Source organism: Peromyscus maniculatus, chromosome 8 (assembly GCF_049852395.1).
Source record: "Peromyscus maniculatus bairdii isolate BWxNUB_F1_BW_parent chromosome 8, HU_Pman_BW_mat_3.1, whole genome shotgun sequence".
Taxonomy (NCBI): domain Eukaryota; kingdom Metazoa; phylum Chordata; class Mammalia; order Rodentia; family Cricetidae; genus Peromyscus; species Peromyscus maniculatus.
Window position 1 is genome coordinate 73,608,186 of NC_134859.1, and position 25,377 is coordinate 73,633,562.

The 25,377-nt window shown below is 38.8% G+C and overlaps 1 protein-coding gene across 2 annotated transcripts in view; it reads right to left on the bottom strand.

Moving 5' to 3' along the window:
* The window catches only part of Cltc (clathrin heavy chain), a 64,240-nt gene that overhangs the window by 26,466 nt on the left and 12,397 nt on the right, over positions 1-25,377 (bottom strand). For both annotated transcript variants that reach the window (XM_006983198.4, XM_006983197.4), the window contains exons 2-11: positions 15,355-15,562; positions 11,761-12,029; positions 11,072-11,233; positions 9,209-9,322; positions 8,833-9,006; positions 6,740-6,937; positions 5,526-5,726; positions 2,291-2,443; positions 1,768-1,890; positions 167-304 (exon numbers count right to left, since the gene is read on the bottom strand). In XM_006983198.4, coding sequence (XP_006983260.1) covers positions 167-304; positions 1,768-1,890; positions 2,291-2,443; positions 5,526-5,726; positions 6,740-6,937; positions 8,833-9,006; positions 9,209-9,322; positions 11,072-11,233; positions 11,761-12,029; positions 15,355-15,562 — 1,740 coding nt within the window. The remainder of the gene's footprint in view (positions 1-166; positions 305-1,767; positions 1,891-2,290; positions 2,444-5,525; positions 5,727-6,739; positions 6,938-8,832; positions 9,007-9,208; positions 9,323-11,071; positions 11,234-11,760; positions 12,030-15,354; positions 15,563-25,377) is intronic.

Genomic DNA, 25,377 nt, shown 5'->3' on the forward strand with positions numbered 1-25,377 from the left:
CCTCCATAACCTCTACTTCAGTTCCTGCTGCTAGGTTCCTGCCCTGACTTCTCAGTGATGGAGTGAAGAGTTTAAGATTAAATAAACTTTTTCCTCCCCAAGTTGCTCTTGGTCATGGGTGTTTTATCACAGAAACAGAAACCCTAACTAAGACAGTAACACATACCTGAGGTGCATGCATAAGGTTCATCTCAAGCAATCGAGTCTGTAAAGGACCTTCAGAGGGGCGATTGTTCTTCAAAGCGTCAAGTAAGAAGGCAGTACATTGCTGGATGAGATTATATTCCATAAAGACATCCACAATCTATTAAAAGAGAAAAATCAGAAGATATGAGACACTAGTGTAGGGAAAAGGGTAGGAACAAAGAAGGTGATTAGTTTGGGGGAAATATGAACTACCATGTGTAAGTATGAAAAAGTCATGCTAAAACTAATTTTTTTACATTAATAAAAATTAATTTAAAAATTCACCAAACATTATTGATAACACATATATAAAATCAACATATCTTTTTATATATAAAAATGCAAAGTATAAGGTTTAATTATTTTTAATAGTTTTTTGAAATTTACTTACTTTATAGGTATGAGTATATCATATATACTCATATGTGATTTGAGGGGTTTTGTTTTTTTGTTTTTGTTTTTGTTTTTCAAGACAGGGTTTCTCTGTGTAGCTTTGGAGCCTGTCCTGGAACTCACTTTGTAGACCAGGCTGCCATCGAACTCACAGAGATCCACCTGCCTCTGCCTCTCGAGTGCTAGGATTAAAGGCATGTGCCACCACTGCCTGGCTGTGATTCACAAGAATGTCTGGTGCTCAGAGGCCAGAAGAGAACATATCCCCTGGAATCAGAATTAAGGATTTCTGCGAGCCACCATGTAGGTGCTGGGAATTCAACCTGGATCCTCTACAGGAGCAACAATGGCTCTAAATTACTGAGCCAATTCTCCAGCCCCTCCTAAACACCAGATTTAAAGAATATTATTTAGACAACCTGACCTCATACTTAAATTACTGGAGAAACCAAGTGTATGGCTATGTCAGTTCACACCTGTAAATGCCAGTATTCAGGGGGCAGAGGTAGGAAGTTCCAGACCAGCCTGGTCTACACATGAATTCCAGGTTTACAGAGCTACAGAGTGAGACTGTCTCAAAACAAACTAAACCTAAAATAAAAGTTATTAAAAACTCAGTTACTTTGAGTAATGGTTTAAAATTAAAACGTTAAAAAAAAAGGAGACACAGTCTGAAAACTGACTTACACTTTCTATATGCCCCTCTTTCCTCACCAGCAGCAGACACCAGTGTCTGTGTTTTACCATTTATATATTACTTCTTGGCCTTTTGGACAAGATCAAGTATATTATTTTCATATGTCCTTCCCTAATCCAAATGGCATTTATTTGAAAACTATTTACTGAGCCAGTGGAATAGCTCAGTGGATAGAAGCATGTGTATGCAGGCCTGACTACCTGAGGACAACGACCAGGTGGCAGAAAAGAACAACTCCCAAAAGTTGTCCCTGACTGACATCCAGACACAGGCCATGGCATGCCTGTACCTGCATTAATAGACACGAAATAGTAAATATTTAGAAAATCTATTCTTCTGCAGTATGTCTTGATAAGATACTCAGGGTTTACTCATGTAGGCACACATAATTTCTGTCAGCTGCAAGTTTCATTTATTCTTCTGAAAAGTTGGTAAAAGTCCGACTCCCTACAAGCTCCACCTCTATGAACTAGAGTTTAAAGCGCCATTACCTGTGTGATATCAGCAAGAGGCTCTTCGTCCTGAACTAACATTTGAGCAAACTGCTGTCCTTGATCTGGACTGATGCGCATCACATTTCTGAGGAGAAAGATCCAGTCTGGAGTATATCCAACCTAAAAACAGACAGACTTCAGTCATGCCACCAAGTTTCATATTTAAATTATTTCCAATAATACAATATTATTAACAGAACTACTAATGAGTATAAAACATTATTTATAATTTAAGACATTCAATAAGACCTTTATGATGACATATTTGCCTAGATTATATATATAATTGTATTTACTTCTAGTCAGTAAATGACTATCTTCGAATTGTACTTGTTTCACGCATTAACACTAGGTATGGATTCTACATATAACAGTTAAGGAGTTTCTTATGCTTTTCCAAGCAGTACAAAGTTTAGAGAAATTAACCAACAAAAATGAAGCAAATTAAGTCTACTTTCTCTCAAGTTTTTCTTTTTTTTTTAAATGAATTTGTGTTGATAATTTGTTCCACTGAACTCACTTTTTTAGCATATAAAACAATCTTCTGGACTTGACCTGTCTCTGCAAAGCACTGGATGACTTTATTCGGGACGTTGGCCCGGAGGTACACACTGAGTGCCAATGTTGGGTCCACAGACTTTACAAGATCACCCAGTTCTTCAGAACATTCCAGCTGTCCAAGGAAAAAAGAATTTGGTTAGTGACTCATTAGCAGTTTCATTAACGAGTAGTTGATACTACTTCCCTATAAATACAACTCATATAGAAAATATTTACTCATTTTCCAAAAGTCTAAAGATGCAGCGTTTGTGATTGGAGAAGTCTTGATACTGTACTCACAGTACTGATTCTCTAGAATTCCTCCTTAACAAGGACAGACAGCCATGAGACTTTGCTTTTAGGAATTTCCAACTACCATGTTAATATACCTTTTCTTTATTGCAGAATCTTACACATCTACTGAAAAGATTCACATATTACAGCCACCTTTTCAACTTCTCAAAAATAATGTCACTCTTTTTTCTATTTGTGTGTATACCCATAGAGATCAGAAGAGGGCATCAGACCCCCTGGAGCTGGAGGTGGTTGTGAGGTACATGACATGAGTGCGAGAAACTGAACTCACATCCCCTGGAAGAGTTTAATATATGCTCTGAACCACTAGTATTGTCAGTAAAAATCGACAATGTCAGTTAGCCTGTAATGTTAACACTTGGGAGACTAAGGCAAGAGTTCAATACCTGCGTGTGTCCCAAATAGAGACACTGTCTCCAAATAAGTAAATTAATTTTAGAAACTGAGCCAAATGTCGCTTTCTTACATAAGGGCTATTTTAAAACTCTAAGGATAATTTTTAAACTAGGATACCACCTTTACATTTCAAGAGCCTAGGATTCATCTTTTTATCTCTTTTGAGTTTTAGGATTTGAGATGGAAAGGCAGGACACTACATTTACAAAGTCAAACATATACAAATTAAAAAATTTCCAGATAGTATACAGCAGATACATCTTCTGGTCACCTTCCTAAGAGTTCTGCTTTGAGGATGTGCTGTGGTGGCGCACACCTTTAATCCCAGCACTCAGGAGGCAGAGGCAGGCGGATCTCTGCGCAGGCAGATCTCTGCAAGTTCAAGGCTAGCCTGGTCTACAGAGTGAGTTCCAAGTCAGTCAAGGCTACACATAAAAACCCTGTCTTGAAAAAAAAATCACAAAAACAAAAAAACAAGAAGTCTGCTTTGTATGAGTTTCTATTTTTCTATTTTTTTATCCCTTTTTCTTTTTTGCAGTTTTGGGAATTGAACCTACTAGGGCCTTGTATATCCTAAGTCAGTCAGTCCTCTACCACTAACCCATACTTCCAGTCCAATTTTTTATTTTATTCTACACACACACACACACACACACACACACACACACACACACACACAAACACACACACACACACACACACACACACACAGAATGCCAGAGACAATAGAAGCTAAGCTATCAGAGTCCCCTGGAAGTTACAGGCAGCTGTGAGCAGCCTGACATTTGTGTTGGAAATTTAACTTGCAAGAGCAATATGTACTCTTAACCACCGAGCCGTCTCTCGAGTTCCAATGCTAACTTTTTAAAAAGAGTATCCCTTTTGGCTCAGTGTTCAAAGAAGTTCTATCTATCTATACATCTTAACGAAACACGCTAACTAATGGTCAATGAACCAGTTTTACTACAAATGAGTCCTATGTGTTATCAACAAGAGGTACTGATATTCAAGAAATTAATACCCTATTACATAGGTCAACTCAGTTATCTTGGCTGTTCCCATCCTATTATCTTATGCAATTAGAATAGCTCTCAAATATGTGTTAGCTTAGCTATTGTTTAGTAGAGAATGGTATTTGGCCAAGCTTCTCAAGTCTGAAGTACTATCCTCTAGTATCCTGTAAGACAAGACTAGCAGAAGCCAGGTTAAGAAACATGAACTTAGACTCCAGAATGTACCAATACTATCCATACACACTAATGTTGAAAGGTTTAATATCTTTGTAAGAAATTCACTACAAGAGTGCTACCTCGGGGCTGGAGAGATGGCTCAGATGTTAAGAGCACTGACTGCTCTTCCAGAGGTCCTGAGTTCAATTCCCAGCAACCACATGGTGGCTCACAACTATCTGTAACAAGATCTGATGCCCTCTTCTGGCCTGCAGTCATACATGCTGTATAATATATAATAAATAAATAAATCTTTAAAAAAAAAAAAAGAGTGCTACCTCAGTTCTTGACAATGCATCATAAAACATGACAACTCAATACTGTCACTTTAGGTAGGAAGGCTTTTTTGTATAAATGTATAAAAATAATAATGATAAATTGCTTAAAAGTTGTTTGCTGCCCTATAAATAATATTTATTGCTTGCTTTTCAGTCATTCTACATCAAAAGAAAAAAGTGTGCTCTGCCAGGCAGTGGTATCCCACACCTTTAATTCCAGCACTTGGGAGGCAGAACTCCGAGTTTGAGGCCACAACATCCAGGGCTACAGAGAAAAATATGCTCTGCAAAACAGTATAAAGAAAATGTGCTGAATGAATATAAACCACAAAGAAATCCTACAGTATAGAAAGCTAGTAAATATTTTTTACAAAAGGCTCTTAAATTGGAACCTTTTAAATACCTTTTCATATAACACCACTTAACATTCTGTGAAATCACTGTCAAACACCACCTCACTATGTCAAATATAGCCAGCGTGGCTGTCTTGTAAACAGATGAGTGATCTTATGTTTTATATAACATGTTCTCCCTGCATACCAAAGTATGTTTACCAGCATAAAAAAACTACAGTGCTGATGACAGTTTATAATTCTTACAAAGAGAAACAGGGGGTCAGAGAGAGAACAGGGGGTCAGAGAGAGAGGAAGAGAGAAAACAGGAACTACTAGGCATGCATATCAAGTGTGGGATGCATATCAAGTGTGGGATGGAAGATCCCATGTTGAGCAATGTCAAATACATTGACAAATATGCCTGTACAATGAGGTAAGCATCTCATGGGAAAAATTTCCAAGACGAAAGAATAGTAATTCGCTTCTAGGCTAGTAGTTTTAACTACCAAGCAATAATCCTGGATCATGTTTTAAAATGGCAAGGTCTCTTCTCATTCTATTTCCACAAGCAACAAATAACAGAGATACTCGGATGGAAACCAGCAATTTTAACTTGTTAACACAGTATTTAATCGAAGGATAAGTCTATCCATATGACGCACCTTATCTTCTTTCAACCATTTCTCCAAAAGCTGTTTCCGTCCTTGCTGAAGTACAGGTCTACACAACTCTAAGGATTCATATTTGTTCAGCTGGCCCTGGTCCAAAAGGATTCCAAAGTACTGAAGTAGAGGTGAAGTCTGACCTGGCTGAGCTGGGACACTCTGGAATCGTCGAATAGTGTCTGGAGTACGAAGGATTCCCTTTAAGAAGAAGAAATATTAAAGACTCCTCAGTGGCCCGACCACACTACTTACCAACCCTGTAAGTCTCTGGTCAATCTGAACTGCATGGTTGACCTATTAACGCCACATTCCAAATATTAACCACATAGTGCAAACTCAATAAGTGTGTGTGACATCTCTGGCTCAATGTTACAAAATTATTCAAAATCACAAACATGCCAAGGTAATTGATTATGTCAATGCATGAAACAATAAGCACAAATAGTCATTCCCAGGGAAGAGCACATCAGTTGGTTCTCTACTATCTAATGGTCAGTCCTGAAAACATGTCCTTACAAGCAGGATTACAGACTGGGTAGGTTGGATTTATGTACATATATGTATGTAACAACAACTAATGAAGAGATATGAATTTGAAATAGAGCAAGGAGGGACATGATGGGGTTTGGAGGGAGAAAGGGGAAGAGGAAAATGATGTAATTACATTATAATCTCAAAAATTTTTAAAAATTTAAAGTTTAAAAAAAAGGATAAGCATAATTATGAAATGGTAACCACTAATCATTAAATCACAAGTTCAATTAAGTACAAATTTAATAATTAACACTAGTTAGGAATGCAAGGTTTTAATTCAGCCCAACATAAACCAATGTAAAGGCTTATGGGAATAAATTCAGTTCATTTTTTGACAACTCTCAGATTACAAATTCAAGAGCATTTATTTAGTGATTAACTTTTCAAAGTAATATGAAGAGCCATCATTTATGAGGTCAAACAGTGTTACACTTTAGTACTGGACATAGTCACACCTACATCCACGGTAGGCCTATAGCTACATATCCTTTCTAAGATTCTGGGCTTTTAACCATCAACTCTAGAAACACAGAATTAATTTTCATATTCTATGAAAGGAAAAATATAACTAGAAAGTGTCTAGTTACTCTTACAAAGCCAGTTCCTCTTCTAGCAATATCAGAAACAGAGTATGAACAATACCTCAATCACCGCAACTTCAGTTTCCAACTATTTACCTTGGGTGCATTAGCAGCCACCTTTGCAGCCTCTGAGTAGTTTCCCTGGGCGAAAAGAGCATTGAATTTCCGGGCAAAGAGTTCTTCAGCGCCAGCTAGGTTGTTCCGCACAGCCATTCTGAGAGCCAAATCAGGATTTTGTAGGACGTTGGTGATGTAAGGAATTATGTTTTCTTCTTCCACACAAACTGACAGAACCTGCAATTTAACGATTAGAGAACCATTACACTGTGTTAAATCTTTTTGGACGAAGTCACAAAGGTATCAGTTACTTTTGTGAAAATCTGACACGTGCTTGTTTTGCTACCATGATTTCTAGAACCTTCATCCTCAATGCTTACAGTATATGGTAAAGTCACAGAAGGAGATCTACATTAACCCCAGCACAACAGCAGAAAGAAGAAAGCACTCCCCGCTCCATGGCTCCTGATTTTTATCAAATCATCCCTAACTGACTCATTCTTGACTTTTTTTTCCCCCATGAGAGACACATACAACTGAATAGATAGATGAGAATTACTTAATTTTCAAAAATCACCTTTGGGTGGTGCTAGAAATACAACTCAACAAAGATGAGCCCCTTTCTTAAGAAGACTGATAGACAGCAAGTAACTTGACTTCAGTGTGATAAAAATGTTACAAGGACAGATACTTCCAGTCCAGGGACTCAAAGTACCTGAGCCTAGAGCTGAGGTAAGAGACAGACTGTCTCATCATAAACACACCACTCTTCAAAGACTAACCAATTAAATGGCAAACATTTGTTTACTATCTGGGTTTAAGAATACTAATCTGGAGAAGCAGGAAATGACAAGAGCAATACAACACGAACTTTGAAGAACTTTAACCACTGGAGAAAATAAAACCCCTCATGGGAGAATTTTTCTTGTTTCAGTTCTAACACTCAAATAGTAAGAACCACTTGCTAGATGATATAAAGACTTGGCAAATGTCTTAAACTCAGAACAGCTACTTTCAAATGGATGATATACTACCCAACTTTACAGACACAATAGGTACTTTAATATGACCTCACATTAAATATTCAGTAATACTTAAGATGTTAAGAAGTGGGATTAGGTAGAATTCTTATCTCTGTAGCTGATGGATCCTGTCTTGGAGATAACAGGAAAGAAACCCCTAGAAAAAGGAGTTTGTCAAATGTGTAACCCAAACATTTTTTTTCATCCAGATTTACTTTTGATAATAAAAATATATACCTAACTGGCTCTAAACCAAACAGTTACTAAAAAGATTTTTACAATTATACACTGGAATGGTTATATTATAATCGTTTTTGCTAGTGGTAAAAATTTAAGATGAAATTTCATATAAAAACTAAATACAGGTGATGGAGAGATGGCCCAGTGACTAAGAGCACTGGCTGTTCTTCCAGAGTATCATGGTTTGAGCCACATGGTGGCTCATAACAATTACTGCAGTCCCAGGGGTTCTGATGCCCTCTTCTCATCCCCATAGGTACCAGGCACCCATGCGGTACATGGACATATGTGCAGGCAAAATACCCAGACATATAAAGTAACAAAAACTAAATAATGATTCATGCCATTTACTAGACCTAAAAATAATGATCAAGGTAAATATGATTAAATCAATGCAAAAACAAACAAACAAACAAAAAAAACAAATTAAACAACCTTTCTATCTTATCTTATTTGTTTTATGTTTTTTGAAACAGGTTCTCACTACATAGCCTTGGCTGGCCTCCAACTCACAGATATCCTCCTTCCTCAGTCTTCCAAGTATTAGGATTAAAGGTGTGCACCTCACGCCAGATTCTATATAACCATCTTTTTTATTTATTTAAATTGTATTTATTTAGCATGTGCAGATGTACACACACACACACACACACACACACACTCTAACACAGTTTTGTTACTCTCCATCTTCACCTTCAACAGGAGATGTCTAAACTGACACCTGCTGTTTTATATCCTGTGACCTTCACCTCATTCCTTCTCTTTGCCTTCCTCTATGATGTTCTCTTTTCTGATATCCAAAATTACCTTTTGAAAAAAACCGCTAATGATAATCTGTTACTTAGATGCTTAAGGTAGAAGTTTCCTTACCTGTCCCTTTCTGTTGACTCCTATTATTCCAGCTGTGGCTTCATGAGGTGCAGTAACGAAGATCGTTTCTCCACTGATTCTGTTCATGTAGATGCATGTGCCAGTCTCAAGATCATAGAGGTGGATATAACCATACTTGGTAATCAAGAACACCACATCATGCTTTTCACTTATCTGAAGAGAAAATGAACACTTTCTATAAGACAACTTAAGATAACCCAATTTACTTATTACATGAGAATAGGAGTGTTATTTTACCAAGTTTTACTAATAATTTTTATTTTAGAGAATTATTTTAAGCACTACTCATATCAACTATGAACAGTATTTAAATTAATTTGAGATTTTTAAAAATCCATTTATTTCGATGAAATACCTGCATTGCAACAGGAAAGTCATTTTGTGCTTCTGGAGGAAAGAAAACATCCACTGCCTTCTTTGGAAAGGGCTGGTTCCCTGTGGGTGGTGTACCAACTTCAATGATATGTAACTGTTCAAAAGAAAATAAAATCTACTATCAATCTAAGTCATTTATCAGTTGGTCATTGCAAGTTCTTTGAAGCCCCCAAATGGAAATAACCAAAATGTTCTATAATCAGTGAACCATATTTGATCCATCTACACTGTGGGATGCTCCTCCATAAATTAAAACTGACTAGGAGGTAACTGACCTCAAAGTCACACATTTGCTATATGATTTCTTTTTTGTTGTTGTTGAAACAAGGTCTCACAATGTAGCCTCTGATGGCCTGGAAATGAATATTTGGATTAGAATGGCCTGGATTCATAGAGATCTGCCTGCCTTTTGAGTGCTGGGATTAAAGGCGTGTACCACCACACCCAGCTATATACCATCCTTTAAGTGGCAAAATTCTAGAGGTAGGGAGTGGGTTTGACTCTAAAGTCATGATGGGGCTGGCAAGATGGCTCAGCCAGTAAAAGCAATTATGGACTAGGCCTGACCACCTACCTAAGTTCAATCCCTGGAAGCCATGTAAACAAGCCAGATGCCTCTGTAACTGCTGTCCTCTTAGGACTACATGAAAGGTAAAAACAGGGGAATCACTTGAGCCTCCTAAGTGTTAGGATTCAGATCACTGAAAGCTCTTTATTCTTGAAAACTACTAACTAGGGTGACATGGAGTGGAGAGGCACAAAACAAAGATGCAGATTCGGTTTCCCAACTCAGGGACACAGAGGACAGGAGTCTGCAAGTCCTAGCAGCAGGCAGAGCCACTCTTCCATCTCAGAAGCAGCAAACAGTTGTTTTCCATGTCTCTCCGAGCTACGATGCGAGCCGTGTGACTTTGCCTATACTGGACTTCAAGGAGGGAGGGAGCTCAGGACATCAGGTTATTTTAAGACTGAGGGAGAGTCTACTCTGGCAGTGAAAATAGCAGCAAACTGAGTCACCAGGCATCCAGCAGTGCAGGCGCAACAAAAGCAGTTCAGAGATCTGCAGCATGATTTCTGGCTGAAACCCTGGCTACTACCCATTTTTGCTCATTTCTCATTCCCCACATTTAGTGATACAGCTGTCCTAGCTACTGCCAGGTATCCAGTATCCTGTCAATAAATTTTTTATACTCTAATCAACCAGACCTTGTTTCTGCTGTCCTCAACTACGAATTCTAATACACAAAGTGCTTCAATCTGTCTAGGTAATTTCAATGTACAGCTAGGGATGAGACTCTCCAACTTAAGCTGCTGTCCATTCCATCGACATCAAGTTACCTAGGGGATTTAAAAAGGACAGCTCTTAACGACATCAGACCTCATCTTGGGCAATACTTAATGAATCAGACTTTAGACATGTACTGCACACACAAATGGGTATTTCTGCAACTCTAATCAGTCTATGCAGAATAAAGTAAAAGACATCAACAAAAAGCCTTTGATAAGAAGGCAACTAAAATAAAGAATACAAAGAGCTCAAAGCTGGGCACAATGGTATAAAGAGCTACAATCCCAGCACTCAGAGCCTGAGGCAAGAAGACCAACTTCAAAGTCAGCCTGGATTATATAACAAGACACTGTTAAAGGAAGATCCAGATGGCAGAATAGTAAATAATATTAAAAGAATGCTATCATTTTACAAGTATTACTATACATACCATGTCAGTCACCACAAATATGAATATTATGAAATTAATAAGGAACAAAGATGACTATTTTGAACTTAGATCACAAAAAAGAGCAAAACAGACTCAATAAACTAATTACCACAGACAAAACTTACCTTCCCGCCTGCCTGACCCCGTACAGCGAAACAAAATAACGTTGATTCTTCTGCATTTCCTTCCATCTTAAATTGTGCAAAGCTAGCTGCATGTCCTTCAATAGGCTGAGATACTTTCCTATCTACAGAATAGAGCTGCATAGCTCCAACCACACGATTTTGCTACAAAGGATCAAAAAAATAAAAAAGAAACAAGCAAACAAATTAATAAATAAACTCAGAGGTCCAATGACCCAGTAGATCTCATATTCAATTACTGAAATAGTTATAATACTTTGCCACTTTTCAGCTGTATTGTATTGAATCTCTCAATATAGAGTTCATACATCTTCAAGTTTAACTCCAAACATTATCTAATTAAAGCTTAATGTGAATGTATAAGACATGCCGCACCTAATTATCTCTTTATACCATCTTAATACAATACAGAAGTATTCATTTTGTAGCACACTGACTCCATAATAAATTCTAAATCAATCTCTACTTAATCTGCAAGAATTAAAAACAACCTGTAAGAGTACTGAAATTTTGTCAGGTTAAAGGTTTAAGCCAATAATCATTATTTTTAAAAAAGAAATGTCTTTCAAAATCAGTCCAATTCAACAATATTGGGATTAAAGACCTAACTAAAGTGTGTGCCAAAACACTTCCTTAGACAACTTCTTTTATCAAAAACTAAAACGTGTTACCTGTGCAGATATGCCAGTCAGAAGCAACCACTTCTGCTTTGCATCTGTACGGTAATTGATAATCTGGCATCCTGCGAGGCTAGAATGACGATCAAACATTTTCACTGGCTGAGACTCTCCTTCCATACTCCAATGATAAACTGCATTATCCGTAACAAGAGCAACCGTGTTCAAAGAGATCCATTTCCAGAAGGTGACATCATCAGTCATGGTATGGGCCTTCATTTTACTTTTCATTTCAATGTTAAATATCTGAAGAGTTTTTGCAGCTAAATACAGAATTAAAGAATAATGAAAAAAAGCAAAGTTCAAAATGAATTAATACCTACCTAGACTAGCCTTTAACTTCCAAATAATGTGGTTCTGTCTTGAGACTAATAACTAACTACAGGATTCACACTGCTGGAGCTACAGCCACTGAGGAGCTAAGAGCTGAGATCAAGCAAACCAATCTACACCTTCAGCAGGACTCTTACCTCTCACGGACATGTCTGCAACACTATAAACACGCAACTTCTACAGGACTCTACATCCCAAATGAAAATGAGACTAAGGAACAGCTTTCTTACTGATAGAAAACAAAGCTGTAACTTTCATCACACAGTTAGTTCACACATAAACTAAGGTAGCTGCATATACATAAGACAAAGCAAATCTAAGAGAAACACAAGGAGGAAATATCTACTTTTTAAAATGCAGTCATCTCTCATCCAACTCAATTTTGTGGAAACTGCGTTTTGAAAAGAAGTTGTACTTCAACTTTGCCATGTCACCACAGTGCATGCTACATGTAACTGGTCTAAGAAACAAAGGGAAAGAAGAGTGCTGGAGAAAGGAAAGGGAGACGGGAAGGAGGATGGTTTCAGATGCTGTTAATATATCTACTGGAGTGAGAACAAGTTCAAGCTTCATCCAGTTAAGACAGCAAGCACTTAGTAAAAGGAGGGTAAAATTTGCCTCAAATGTTAAAAGTCCAGAGTCAGATGCAAGGGCTTATACTTGTCATTTGAAACCGGTCACAGTCGGAAAGGTGATGTCACTGAAATCAACAGTGATCCAATCCCACAGCTATCACTAAGCTATGAAGATTAGTCCTCAGAGACTGAGGATAACTCCATTCCTGAGCCACAGAGAATCTGGCTCCTAAAGGACAAAAGTTGTCAAAGTGGGGGGGGGGGGGGGTGACAGGGTAGGTAGGAGACAGACAAAGCCTAAGAGCTTTGTACCACAACCCGTCTTACTACGTAACAAAGCCTCCTTCTGTAAGGCAAAGTATAGGACTCCCATCCCACACAGCTTATAAACCACAACCAGACTTTCAAGAAATTGTGAAAGTTATAGTCCTGTTTATAAGAAGAAGGCATGAAGTTTAAACTGGCTTCAGAGGGAAACAGAATTTTATAAGGATTTGACTTTCTTTGCTGCATCCGCCAACCTCCAGGTAACTAGACTTTTATTGTTTTACAAAGGGCTGGAGAATGTGTAAGTTTAAGGGTCTAGGGAAGGGAACAAGGGATAACAGCCATGATATAGACCAAGAGACACAAAGTATAGCATACTATTTTACAAAGCTATAAAAATTTCTCAATTATTCTTTTTATAGAACAGGACAATGACTAACACAATCTAATTTAAGGTAACTCACCATCTGCACACATAAGAAAGCATTAAGAAATGTGATAAGATAACAGTAACATTAAAAATAGAAAAAAAATTGGCAAAATTTAGTTGATGCCCTTTAAAAAGAAGTGTGACGGATGCTAAGCACTTGAATTCAAATTACTTAAGGAAGCTAAAGGACTTTTAAAATGTAGTATACTTTAGACAGAAGTAAAAGGTATGCTGTCACAAAACATCTGGCTCCTGAAGATGAGATCAACTCTTGCCTGAGACAAATTCTGATGAGTTGTTGACTATGCTATTCTTAGCTCCCAACCTGCCCTCCATTTATTTCCCAGCCAGTACGAGAGGTTACAAATTGACGCTCCAAAGTGTTCCAAAACCTGTACTATGAAACCAGGAAGTTTGGGGTGTCTAATTTTCGACCTTCACATTAGTGATACTCAATAAAATCTATGCAAAGATTCCCAAATCCAGGCCTATGAGATGCTCAGCAGGGCATTTGCTGCCAACTCATTCCTAGGATCCATATGGTAGGAGAGAACAGATTTCCTCAAGTTGCCCTCTGACCTTTACATGTACACCCTCACACATAAACACACAAAATAAACAAATAAAATGTTATAAAAAGAATCCTAAAAACTCCCCAAAACAAAAAAAAAACTCAATACTTCTAGACCCGAGCATTTCTAATAAGTGTTATTCAACATGTATTATCAGAGATTAAATGGGCTGGACATGGTGGTGCATGCCTGATTCCAATTCTAGGGAGGCAGAGGCAGGTGGGTCTCCGTGAGTTTGAAACCAGTCTGTACATAGCAAGTTCCAGAACAGCCAAGGCTACTGTCAAAGAGACCTATCTCACTAAAACAAAACAGAAAACAACCAAAACAAGGCCCCAAACAGAGTTTAAATGACGTGAAGGAAAGACTGGTTAAAAGTTCAGCACCTCTAAAAACTCATCCACACTTCTATAAATTACTGGAACTAAATTCTTTTTCTTATTATCAAGAAAAACAAGGGCTGGGATCTAATTGCTCAGTGATAACCATCCGCACACCTGCCAAGTGCATGTGAAGCCTTGGGTTCAGTCCTTAACTACAGCAGAAAGGAAACGGAGGGAGGCAGCTTTAAATGCCATTTCAAGGGTCCAGCAGTTTGGCACTTAGCCTTCTTAGTAACTTCGATTCTTCTATTACCTTAATTTCAAAGTTCAAAGGAAAAGGAAATAGGTTCTCAGATAATATGAGATTGTTTAACTCTACTTCAATTGATAGGCAGTATAGTTCTGCACGGAAACAAGTTAGTCTGGCTGGGCCTGGTTATCTCCACCTATCATCCCAGCTACTCAGACTCAGGCAAGAGGTTCAAAGTCAGCCTGGGAAACAGAGCAAGACTCAGCTCAAAATAAGTAAGCAAATAAATAAATCGGTAGATAGATAACTATATAACTAAAATCTAAGAAAACTGTTTAGTCTGAATAAATGCAAACATCCTTGACTCAAAGCTTAGTATTCACTCCTTCTCCTTCTCCTCCTATCCTCTCTACCCAGTGTCAATTCAAGCCATTTTTAGAGCTTGATGAATGTAAGGTAAAAGAAGCCTAAAGGATAAAAAGGCAGAGAATGAAGAAGCTAATTATCACAATAAACTCTGAAATGTTTAAGTTCTGATATTAAGCTACGACTTATTACAGAATATTACTTTCATTCCCCTATACAGAAATGCTTTTAGCCATTTTATCTTATCAAATATCAATGTATTTATCCTAAAACTTAAAACTTATTCCAAGTACATCTATTCTAAGACATTTCACAGAAACATTCCATGTAAAAGTCATGAACACTAACTCAAGTTTAGGATTAATCTCAACTTTACAGATTTAATTAAACTTATTCAACATACTACACCAATAACTGTATTTGCATAAAATACACATAAGAATTTCAAGAAAACATCCACAATCTTTGATACCTTTCAGTGCAATCACTTTGCTGGCAGGATTCATGATGGCACTGTCTGCTGAGATTGGTCTTCGAATTGGATTGCTCGGATCATTCATATCAATGATTACCACCTGGGCCTGCTCTCCTACTTTCTCTCTAATGCAGATGAATTTGTCTGACTCCATAGTCAGAGTGCTGAAGCCAATGTTTGCTGGGTTGATACCCAGGTTCTGGAGCTGAAAAAAAATATAGATCATGTTACCAAATGTGCAAGAAAATTTGGCATTCCTATACTGTCATCAGTATAATGCTAATTTAACCTTCAATGCCGGCCAACAGTGACAACATTGGGAAGGTAATAGATTTTCTTTATTGTCTAAGAACTGTGGCATTCACAGTACAACTACAGAGGTTAGAGATGAAGTTAAAGGAAAGAACAACTTCTGCGTGCTAGTGTTGATGGTTCAAGGGATTGATAACCATTATGTTTCTTGGTGAACTGTAAATCTTTGCACTATTGGACTTACCCTCTCTTACCCCCCCCCCCCAATTTAGCACACTTAATTATCCTCCTGCACTAGGCTTCAGGGATCTGTAGTTTAAGGTACAATAATATTTTAAAAAGGAGACAGATTGAAAATGTCAGAGTTCTCAATCTGAAGAAACATGGGCTAGCACAAGCAGACAAAGCTATGCTGTACAAAGAGTCAGAAGAGACTACACAGGAGCGGTGCTGCTGTCAGATGCCTCCACATAAGCAGTCCCTTCAATGAGCCAGTCTAGAGAATTCTCTTCAGAAGCATGTGCTAATGCACAGCAAGGCCAGGATAGCCTAGGGAAAGCCTGAGCACGGAATAAAGATTATACAGAGAAGCAAGAAAGAATTGCTTATGCGACAAGCTAAATTTACCTAAGAATCCTGAACTTACAATATAGGTAGAAAGAGCTACTTAAGAATTTTAACAGCTGGGCATGGTAGCACATGCCTGTAATCCAAGCAAAAGCAAGAGGAGAGCTGAGTTTGAGGCTAGCCTGGTCTACAGAGAAAGTTTCAGGACAACCAGGGCTACAGAAAGAAACTGTCTTGAAACCCCACAACAAAAATAAGGGACTTTTTGTTTTGTTTTGTTTTGTTTTGTTTTTCGAGACAGGGTTTCTCTGCGTAGCTTTGCGCCTTTCCTGGAGCTCACTTGGTAGCCCAGGCTGGCCTCGAACTCACAGAGATCCGCCTGCCTCTGCCTCCCGAGGGCTGGGATTAAAGGCGTGCGCCACCACCGCCCGGCAAAAATAAGGGACTTTTTGCTCCATATGAACGGCAGATCCTACAGTGTTTGTCCAGTCAACAGCGGCTCTGCAGAGGGTCCTCTCTGAAAGCAACCAGTGTGTGAGTACAGAAGTTACCTGTGACCGCTAGAAAGGGTCTCGAACAGGTCACTAAGTCTCTGGGTGATTAAATCCTTCTAAAAGAGACTGCCTGAAGGGTTGGCTCTGCTCGCTCAGGCCAGAGCATTCCCCATCCCCCTTCCCCTCCGTGGTAGTAAATTCTCATGGCGGAAATTGAGAAAAAGCTCTTGTCCTCCAGCTATGTAGTTCCCCTTCACTGCACTGGCCGAGCAATGTCAGCTGTATTTTATGGAATTCTTTTGTCAAACCCCTGTGCTACAAATAAACAGGCCAGGATCCGAACAAGGTCCAGAATGAGCTGAAGAGCTTTCTTTTCCTTTCACTTCCCTATAAGTCCTCACATACTATAGGTATAACCAGTTATAAAATATAGTTATAATGCAGACACAGCACCAGAGGGCAAAGAGCCAAGCAACTATCTAACCATTAATACACACACGGCATTAAAGTAGAACATTAACCAGCTTTATGAGCTCAAGATACGCTCCAATGCCAGGCAAATTCAGAAGCTATAAAACAGCAGATAACTTAGAATGAATGTGGTTATAGTAAAACACTATGAATTGATTTCTACTTTTTTTTTTTTTTTGAGACAGGGTTTCTCTGTGTGGCTCTGGCTCTCCTAGAAATCAGAGATTCACCTGCCTCTGCCTCCCAAGTGCTGGGATTAAAGGCTTGCACACTTCTACTTTTAACTTCAGAACTGGAGAAAGATGAATGGAAGTTGTCCCGAACGTACAAATGGACCATAACTGGGATTCAGAAAGGAAGTCTTTTCCTTGGATAAACTAAGACCAAGTTATCCACCTAGTTCCTGAGAAGGACTACATATCTGTTTTTACAGAATAGAGAGCCATTAGGCTCTCGAGAAAGTCACGTGGATAGTTTCCTTCTCAATAGTTGGAGAAAGGGTTCCAATGGCTCCGAGTTCATATCGCTCTATAAACACAGCACACTAGCTTCTGAATTACTCCATGAGAATTGTAGGACTCTCTCAACCAAGTCTTCACCTACTGCACTTCTGAATTTCAGGTATCACTGTTTAATTTCTTTAGTATCTGAGAAATGCAGACTTATATAAAACAAAAAAATGTAAGTAGCAGGCCACAGTGACTGATAACCTGCAATGCCAGCATACAGAGGATAAGCAGGATTGTCAGGAGTTTAAGACCAGCCTGGACTACACACAAGACGCTGGAGGGATGGCTCTGCATTAAGGACCTGGGTTTGATTCCCAGAACCCACATTAGCTCACAACCATCTGTCAACCACAGTTCCAGTGGATCCGATGCCTCTGTTGGTATGAGAAATCCACATGGTGTATAGACATACATGCAGGCCAACATCCATACACGTAACACTTTTTCCTATTAAAAAAAAAAATGATGCTAGGTGGAGGTGGCATAGGCCTTTAATCCCAGTATTCAGGAGGCAAAGGCAGGTGGGTCTCTGTGAGTTCAAAGGCCAGCCTAGTGTACAAAGTGAGGTCCAGGGTAACCAGGGCTACATAGAGAAACCCCGTTTCAATAAAATCCAAAAAAATATATGTCAGACATTACTAACTGTACTCAGAACAGGACTCCTTTCCTATCCTTCAATTTCAAAGGGAACTCCAAGACAAGTATAAGAAGCCACTATTAGAAAAAACAGTAAAGCTGAAGAGCTGGAGGCTTGTTAATTCCCTTTAGAAATCCAAGTCCTTGTCTCAAAAAAAAGAAAAGAAAAGAAAAGAAAAGAAAAAAAAAGAAAAGAAAAGAAAAGAAAAGAAAAAAGAAAAGAAAAGAAAAAGGAAGGAAGGAAGGAAGGAAGGAAGGAAGGAAGGAAGGAAGGAAGGAAGGAAGGAAGGTGGGTGGGTGTAGTCAGTTTGAGAATAACATCCCTGAGGGTACTTTGGCATGGAGTATCCAGAGCTCAGTTAGGATAATAAGGGGTTAAGCCTAGTATCCAGGCACAAGTAAGGGCATTTTTATAAGAAAAGAGGAACACTGCTAATGGGAAATCCATTATAAAACAACAACGAGGCACATAACTCACTATTTTAAGGCTAATGGTGAAAGGACTGGGTAACACTCCAAGTGGCTGGCTGGGTTTGGTAGCTTCTACCGGTGATCCTACTTACTGAGGAAGCTGAGGCAAAAGGATCATTAAGTATAAGGCAACTTGGGCTATATCACAAGACTTATGTCAGGAAGAAAAAAAAGAGACCTAGACAGAAAGATAAAGAGTGAGGACGAGAGAGCAAGCATGGAAGAGGAGTGTAAGAGACAGTATGAGAGAGAGCTTTGTGTGTGTGGAGGCAGGTGGACTAAACTGAAACGAAAACATTTAAATATGTTTAAAAACACACTTAAATTATAGCCATTTGTATAACTAAACAAGAAGCTCCTCTTTCCGAGAAAGTCTTTCCTGGATATTAACAAAAGATAGAAACCTCAGGATCCTACTAGGTAGCAGGAAGGTGCACTTGCCTCCACCTCTTTAAACAAGGTTGGCAAATTCTTTTCCCTTCCTGGTATTACTTGAGGCAAATGCCAAGATTACACACCAATTCTGCTCATATTTTTCCTATAATATAAGCAAAACAGAAAAATATCTTAACAGTAGTGAATAGGGTCAGCCACCATTAACTGTAATGTATCCTTAGAATAACAACACATAAAAGATTACCATACTAGATAACTATGTTTAATAACATTTGTATAGATAAAATCTTTCAAAATGTAGCAATATTGCTGAAGTTTTTGTTTTCAAAACAGCCAGAAAATATTAAGTCAATTATAAAAGGTGTGATGATATATGGTCTATGGCAGAGAAACTGATGAATTCAGACAGCACAAGTCTACAAACTTGCATCAATTTTCAGAAGACGCACCGCAATACCCTAATTGTAGCAGGTTTTAGTGGTCTTAATTGACAAAATACTGCCACTGAAGCTAAATACAGTCTACACTGAGATATGCTTGTCTGCCGTTAGTTTTTGTTGTCAACCTGAAACCACCTTGAGCTACCTGAAAAGAGGGAAGCTCTCTGAGGAATTACCTAGAGCAGGTTAGCCTGTGAGGGATCATCTGCACGGTTAATTGACCCTGTCTGTGGCTGGCACCATTCCCTAGGCATGGCACCCTGAATTGTTGAAGAACAAAAGAAGCTAGATGAGTAGAACCACGTAATATCTACATGGTCCTTTCTCTGTGGCTGTGGCTGTGGCTGTGGCTGTGGCTGTGGCTGTGATGTGAGTTGCTATTTAAGTTCCTGTCTCGGTTCCCCCTCAGTGATGGACTGTAACTTGGAATTGTAAGCCCATAAGCCCTTTCCTCCCCGAAACTGTTTCCAGTCAGGGTATATCACAGCAACAGAAATGAAAAGCTTAGAAATGTCAATTATGAAGTTTGTTTTTTAAACTTCAAAGAGCTTTTATTTACCTGTTCTGAGAATCTATAGAAAATGAATTTGGATTCACATGCATATAATACAGCATTCAAATGGTTAAAAAAAAAAAAGGTTCATTAAAGTCCTGTGAAGCTACTCACCCCATCAGTCTCTCATTCAAGCAATTAGGGATCTTTTTCCATAATACAATTAAGAATGCAATTCCATTCTCGTTTTTTTCAAACAAAAATTAATAGTACAATGAACAAAAACATACTAATTATCGACCACTTCTTCCCAAGAAACATATGATTTCTGTAACCCCTAATTTGGTTTCCAGGCTAGGTTTGGTTTGCAAAGTGGCATTACTTTAGGACCCAAGTTTGAACTTAGCTTACAAAACATAAACAGATTTATTGGTTATCAACCAACTCAAAACTCCTGAGTACTCTGGAATTCCCCAGTTATAAACAGTATGTAAACCTTCCCTTTATGCATGAGCCAGAGGTGGGGGTGCACACCTTTACCCAGCACTGAGGACGCAAAGGCAGGTGGATCTGAGAGGCCAGCCTGATCTACAGAGCAAATTCCAGGATAGCCAGGGCTACACAGAGAAACCCTGTCTTGGAGGAGGAAAAAAAAGCATCTCTTTGCTTCAATTTGGACCAAATTGGGGGAGGGGGCATTTCAGTCTAAGACTCTGTAGTAGAAAGATAATAATTCAAATTTTCTATAGCAGACATTTCCTTAATTCAAGAGACATTACAGTAAATTTTAAGATTATCAAGCAGCACCTAAAATTAATTGCTTTCTGGGTTCCTCATAAAGAGCCCAAATCCTCGTTTTTCCACTAAAACAATCACTCACAAGTTATTATCTGTGCACTGTTCCTTCATTTCAAACACTTGGAACAACAATATTTTCAGAGTTGTGAGGACTTCATGTACCACAATGCCCAGCACCATCAGGCCCTCAGGAGACACTACCAGTAACTACAACACAGAGGACTGTGGGCCCAGCTCATGTCAACTGTCTTTCATTGCACTTCACTATCTGCGTTGTTCAGCTGTCCATAGGTGTGGGTGTGAATTTCATTTCACCACACTGATAACAGCTAATAGGCTCTCGGAATCTTCCTCAAGACCCTGAAATTTTCTTCCCCTCCCCACCCCACCCCCCGTTTTTAAGACAATCTTACTATGTACCCCTAGTTGTACTACAATATATTGTATACTCCAGGTTGGCCTTGAATAGACAGTAAGGGACATTGAACCTTCTACTTCCTGAGAGCAGATAGATGTCAAGCATGAGTTCCCAAGTCTTTTTTTTTTTCTTTTTGAGAAGGAAACTATACTTGTAATTCTGCTATTTTGCTTATTAAATTTCAAAGAACACAATCTATTTAACTTTTCAATAGCATACAGAACAGCACTGCTAAAGTCTTCTATCAAAACTAATAAATATCTCAAATACCTGTGCTGGAAATGGAAGCTGGCAAAGCTAATGTCATTCAAGTAGACAATTACAGTACGTTTCACAATTTGATTATGAAGTTCAAGTGGCATCTAAAATTAATTGCTAGAATCCTCATAAAGAGCCCAAATGTCTGGTTATAGCCATAGTTTTTCCACTAAAATAACCATGGACAAGTTAGTATCTGTGTACTGTTTCTTCTCAAACATTTGAAATGACAGTTCCTATTCTCTGAGTTGTGAGGATTTAATGTGAAATGCTAAAACTAACATGAGCTTAGTTTCAAAGTTTCTTTCATCCTAAAACACTCAAGACTAAGAAGGGCAAATGGTAAGTAGCCACTCCATTTTTCTTGCTGATAGACAAGAGTTGACTGAAGCCACCTGGTCCAAAGCCTAGCTGCTAAAAACCAGTTGTTGCTAGTTTTCCTGATCTGCCCATGCCCCACAATTACAGGCTACATTAGAAAACTCAACTTAAGCCTCCACAAATAAAACAGCTTCTTTAGAAATCTACCATTGAGCTTTTTTTTTTTTTCTTAGTTATGTGTGTGAATGTTTTGCTTGCATGTATGTCATGCCTGGTACCTGTGGAAGTCAGAAGATGGCAAGGGCATCAGATCTACCCTGGAACTGGAGCTATGGATGGTTGTAAGCTACCATGTGTGTGCTGGGAACTGAACCCAAGTCCTCTGGAAGAACAAGTGCTCGTAACTAACTGCTGAGTCATCATCTCTCCACCCCCTCTATCACTGATCTTTAACATGCCTTTCTAAAATTAGTCTAGAACCTTCTTACACAGAGACCCCTAAATAAATCTTCAAGATAATTGTAGATGAAAAGATAAAAGTTGACATTAAAAAAACAAAAGCAAAAAACAACAACAAAAAAAAAAAAACCTGTTAGGGAGGAAAAGCTGAGATGGCTCAGTGGTTAGGAATACTGGCTGTTCTTCTAGAGTACCTGAGTTCAGTTCCCAGTACCTACATGGTAGTTCACATCATACATAACTCCAGTTCCAGGGGATCCAACATCCTCTCCTGGTCTCCAATAGGCACCAGAGGAACAACTAATGCTCAGTCCTGTGTGAAGGCACAACACCCATGCACATTAAAGGGAGGAGACTGTCATGTCTGAATTTCTTTTTTTTTCTTTTCTTTTTAAATGATTTATTTATTTTTATTTTGTGTGCATTGGTGTTTTGCCTACGTTTATGTCTGTATGAGGGTGTCAGATCCCCTGGAATTGGAGTACTGACATTTGTAAGTTGTCATGTTGGTCCTCTGGGAGAGTAGCTAATGTTCTCAACTGCTAAGCCATCTTTCCAGCCCCTATTTCTTAATCCCTTACAGAAGAAAGCTAACTAAAAAGCAGCAAAAAAGGCTGGGGGTTGCTGGTGGTGCATGCCTTTAATCCCAGCACTGGGGAGGCAGAGCCAGGAAGATCTCTGTGAGTTCGAGGCCAGCCTGGTCTACAGAGTGAGATCCAGGACAGGCACCAAAACTACACAGAGAAACCCTGTCTCGGGGAAAAAAAAAAGTGGCAAAAAGGAGTGGCCACATGGCTCAACAGGTAAAGGCACTTGCCACCAAACTTATTGAGTTTGAGTCTCTGAGCAACTTGGCAGAAGGAAAGAAGCCACTCCCACAAGCTGCCCTTCAACCTCCATATACACGTCATGTCACACATGCACATATACACACAAATAAATACAGAAATGCAAATGTTTAAGTGGTGAAGTGTAGGGTAGAGTGTAGTCGTACATGCCTATAATCTCAGTGCATGGAAGGCTGAGAAAGGAGAATCTCAAGGTTGGATCCAGCCTGGGATTCTACACAGTAAGCCACTCTCCAAAATTTGGAAGGACAACAAAATTCTTTAAAAAGTAGACAATCATCACACTAATTGCTTCAGGAAAAAAAAAAAAATCAATGGATGCTAAAAGTCATGCCCGGCCTGAGTTATCTTTTGATGTTGTCAACACCTTGGAATAACTGAGAGTACCGTTCTGCTAATTCATCACTTTCTAATAACTGTAACTGTACTTACCACACAGACCTTGTATTTTAGGGAGCTCTGTCTTCAGCATTACCAAGCTCTAGAATTATAGCTTGTTTGATGCATATTGTTCTGAAAGAAACTGGTTTGAATGTCATTCTACCATTTCCTAAGTAAACTTTGCTGGGACAATTGCTTTGTTCTTGTTTTCTTAAACAGAACAGGAAAACCTTGATAAGCCAAGGAAGCAGGAAACTTGGTGTAAGTAAACCAGCACCAGAATACATAGTTTGGTGAAAACATTGTTAAAGGACCACATAAACCGCCAGGCGGTGGTGATGCACACCTTTACTCCCAGCACTCAGGAGGCAGAGCCAGGTGGATCTCTATAAGTTGGAGGCCAGCCTGGTCTATACAGGACAGGCACCAAAACTACACAGAGAAACTCTGTCTCAAAACAACAACAACAAAAAAGGACCACATAAACCATAAACATACACAATATATACATGCAAAACAAAATGCCAGCAGAAAGCACACAACCAAATAAAACCATACTACTGTCAAATAGTAAAAGACAATTCCCCCACTAATATAAGGGCTCAATCTCTGCTATCACTTGCAACTGTATCTGTGCCTATTGAATAGTAGGTCTGCTCTGTTTCATCCATCCAGCAGACCATCTTCTGTACAAGTACACCCAAGCAAGATGCGTCCCACTAAATGCCTAGTAAACTTGGAACAGAGCTCCTTAGCAGCTACATCAGCTGAAAACTAAAATACATGAAAGCTTGTGTTTCTGACAGCATTACTTAAGACTTATGTTTCACAATTAGTGCTTGGCACCACACTTTTCAGATCCTTCTTCCTTATTTCATTTGAACAGTGACAACTTCAGCAAGTATGCATGAGCTACTGCATTTCAGACAAAGCTATGTTCTCAATGCTCTGTGTACGCTTCTGTTAACTCTTTTAGCATGGAAGGACTTACTAAGTAGAGGCACCAATTTAAAAGGTCAAAAGTTTTAGATACCTATAGCTATTCTATAGTCATTATTCCACCAATACTTCCCCAGTACAGATATTCTTAAGTACGGGTTTCGATATTTGGCTAACTTCCTACCTAGTCTAAGTATTTCATTTAGCCTAATTTCTTCTGCAAACACCAAGCATCCTCTACCTTCTACCACTACTAAACACAGAAAAAATGCTGAGCTGTCACTTCGCTGGGACCTTCCTGGAAACTAGAAAGAAGGCAAAAACTGCAGTTGCTGTAGTCTGCAGGAAATAAAGAATGCTGAGAATGCAGCATTCCTTGGTTTATTCCATCAACAGGATACCAGTCATTGTTTTTGTTGGCTCCACAAATTTCAAGCAACAAACAAAACACTTTTAACCTTTGCTGATCCCACACTTAAAACATACAGGTTTAGCCGGGCGATGGTGGTGCACGCCTTTAGTCCCGGCACTTGGGAGGCAGAGGCTGGTGGGTCTCTGTAAGTTCAAGGCCAGCCTGGGCTACAGAGTGAGTTCTAGGAAAGGAGCAAAGCTACACAGAGAAACCCTGTCTCGGAAAACCAAAAAAAAAAAAAAAAAAAAAAAAAAAAAAAAAAAAAAAAAAAAAAAATACAGGTTTATTTCTATTCCAGGTGTGTCTTTAAAGGAACCACTATTTCTTGGGAAAAATTCTGACTCTTAGCAAAAACTACAAATTGAATGCAACACAAGCAAAGAACCACAGCCAGAGACAAGGACTAGAAGACAGTTTAGCTTGATAGTACTGCAGTCTCTTAAAGACCTAAGGAATG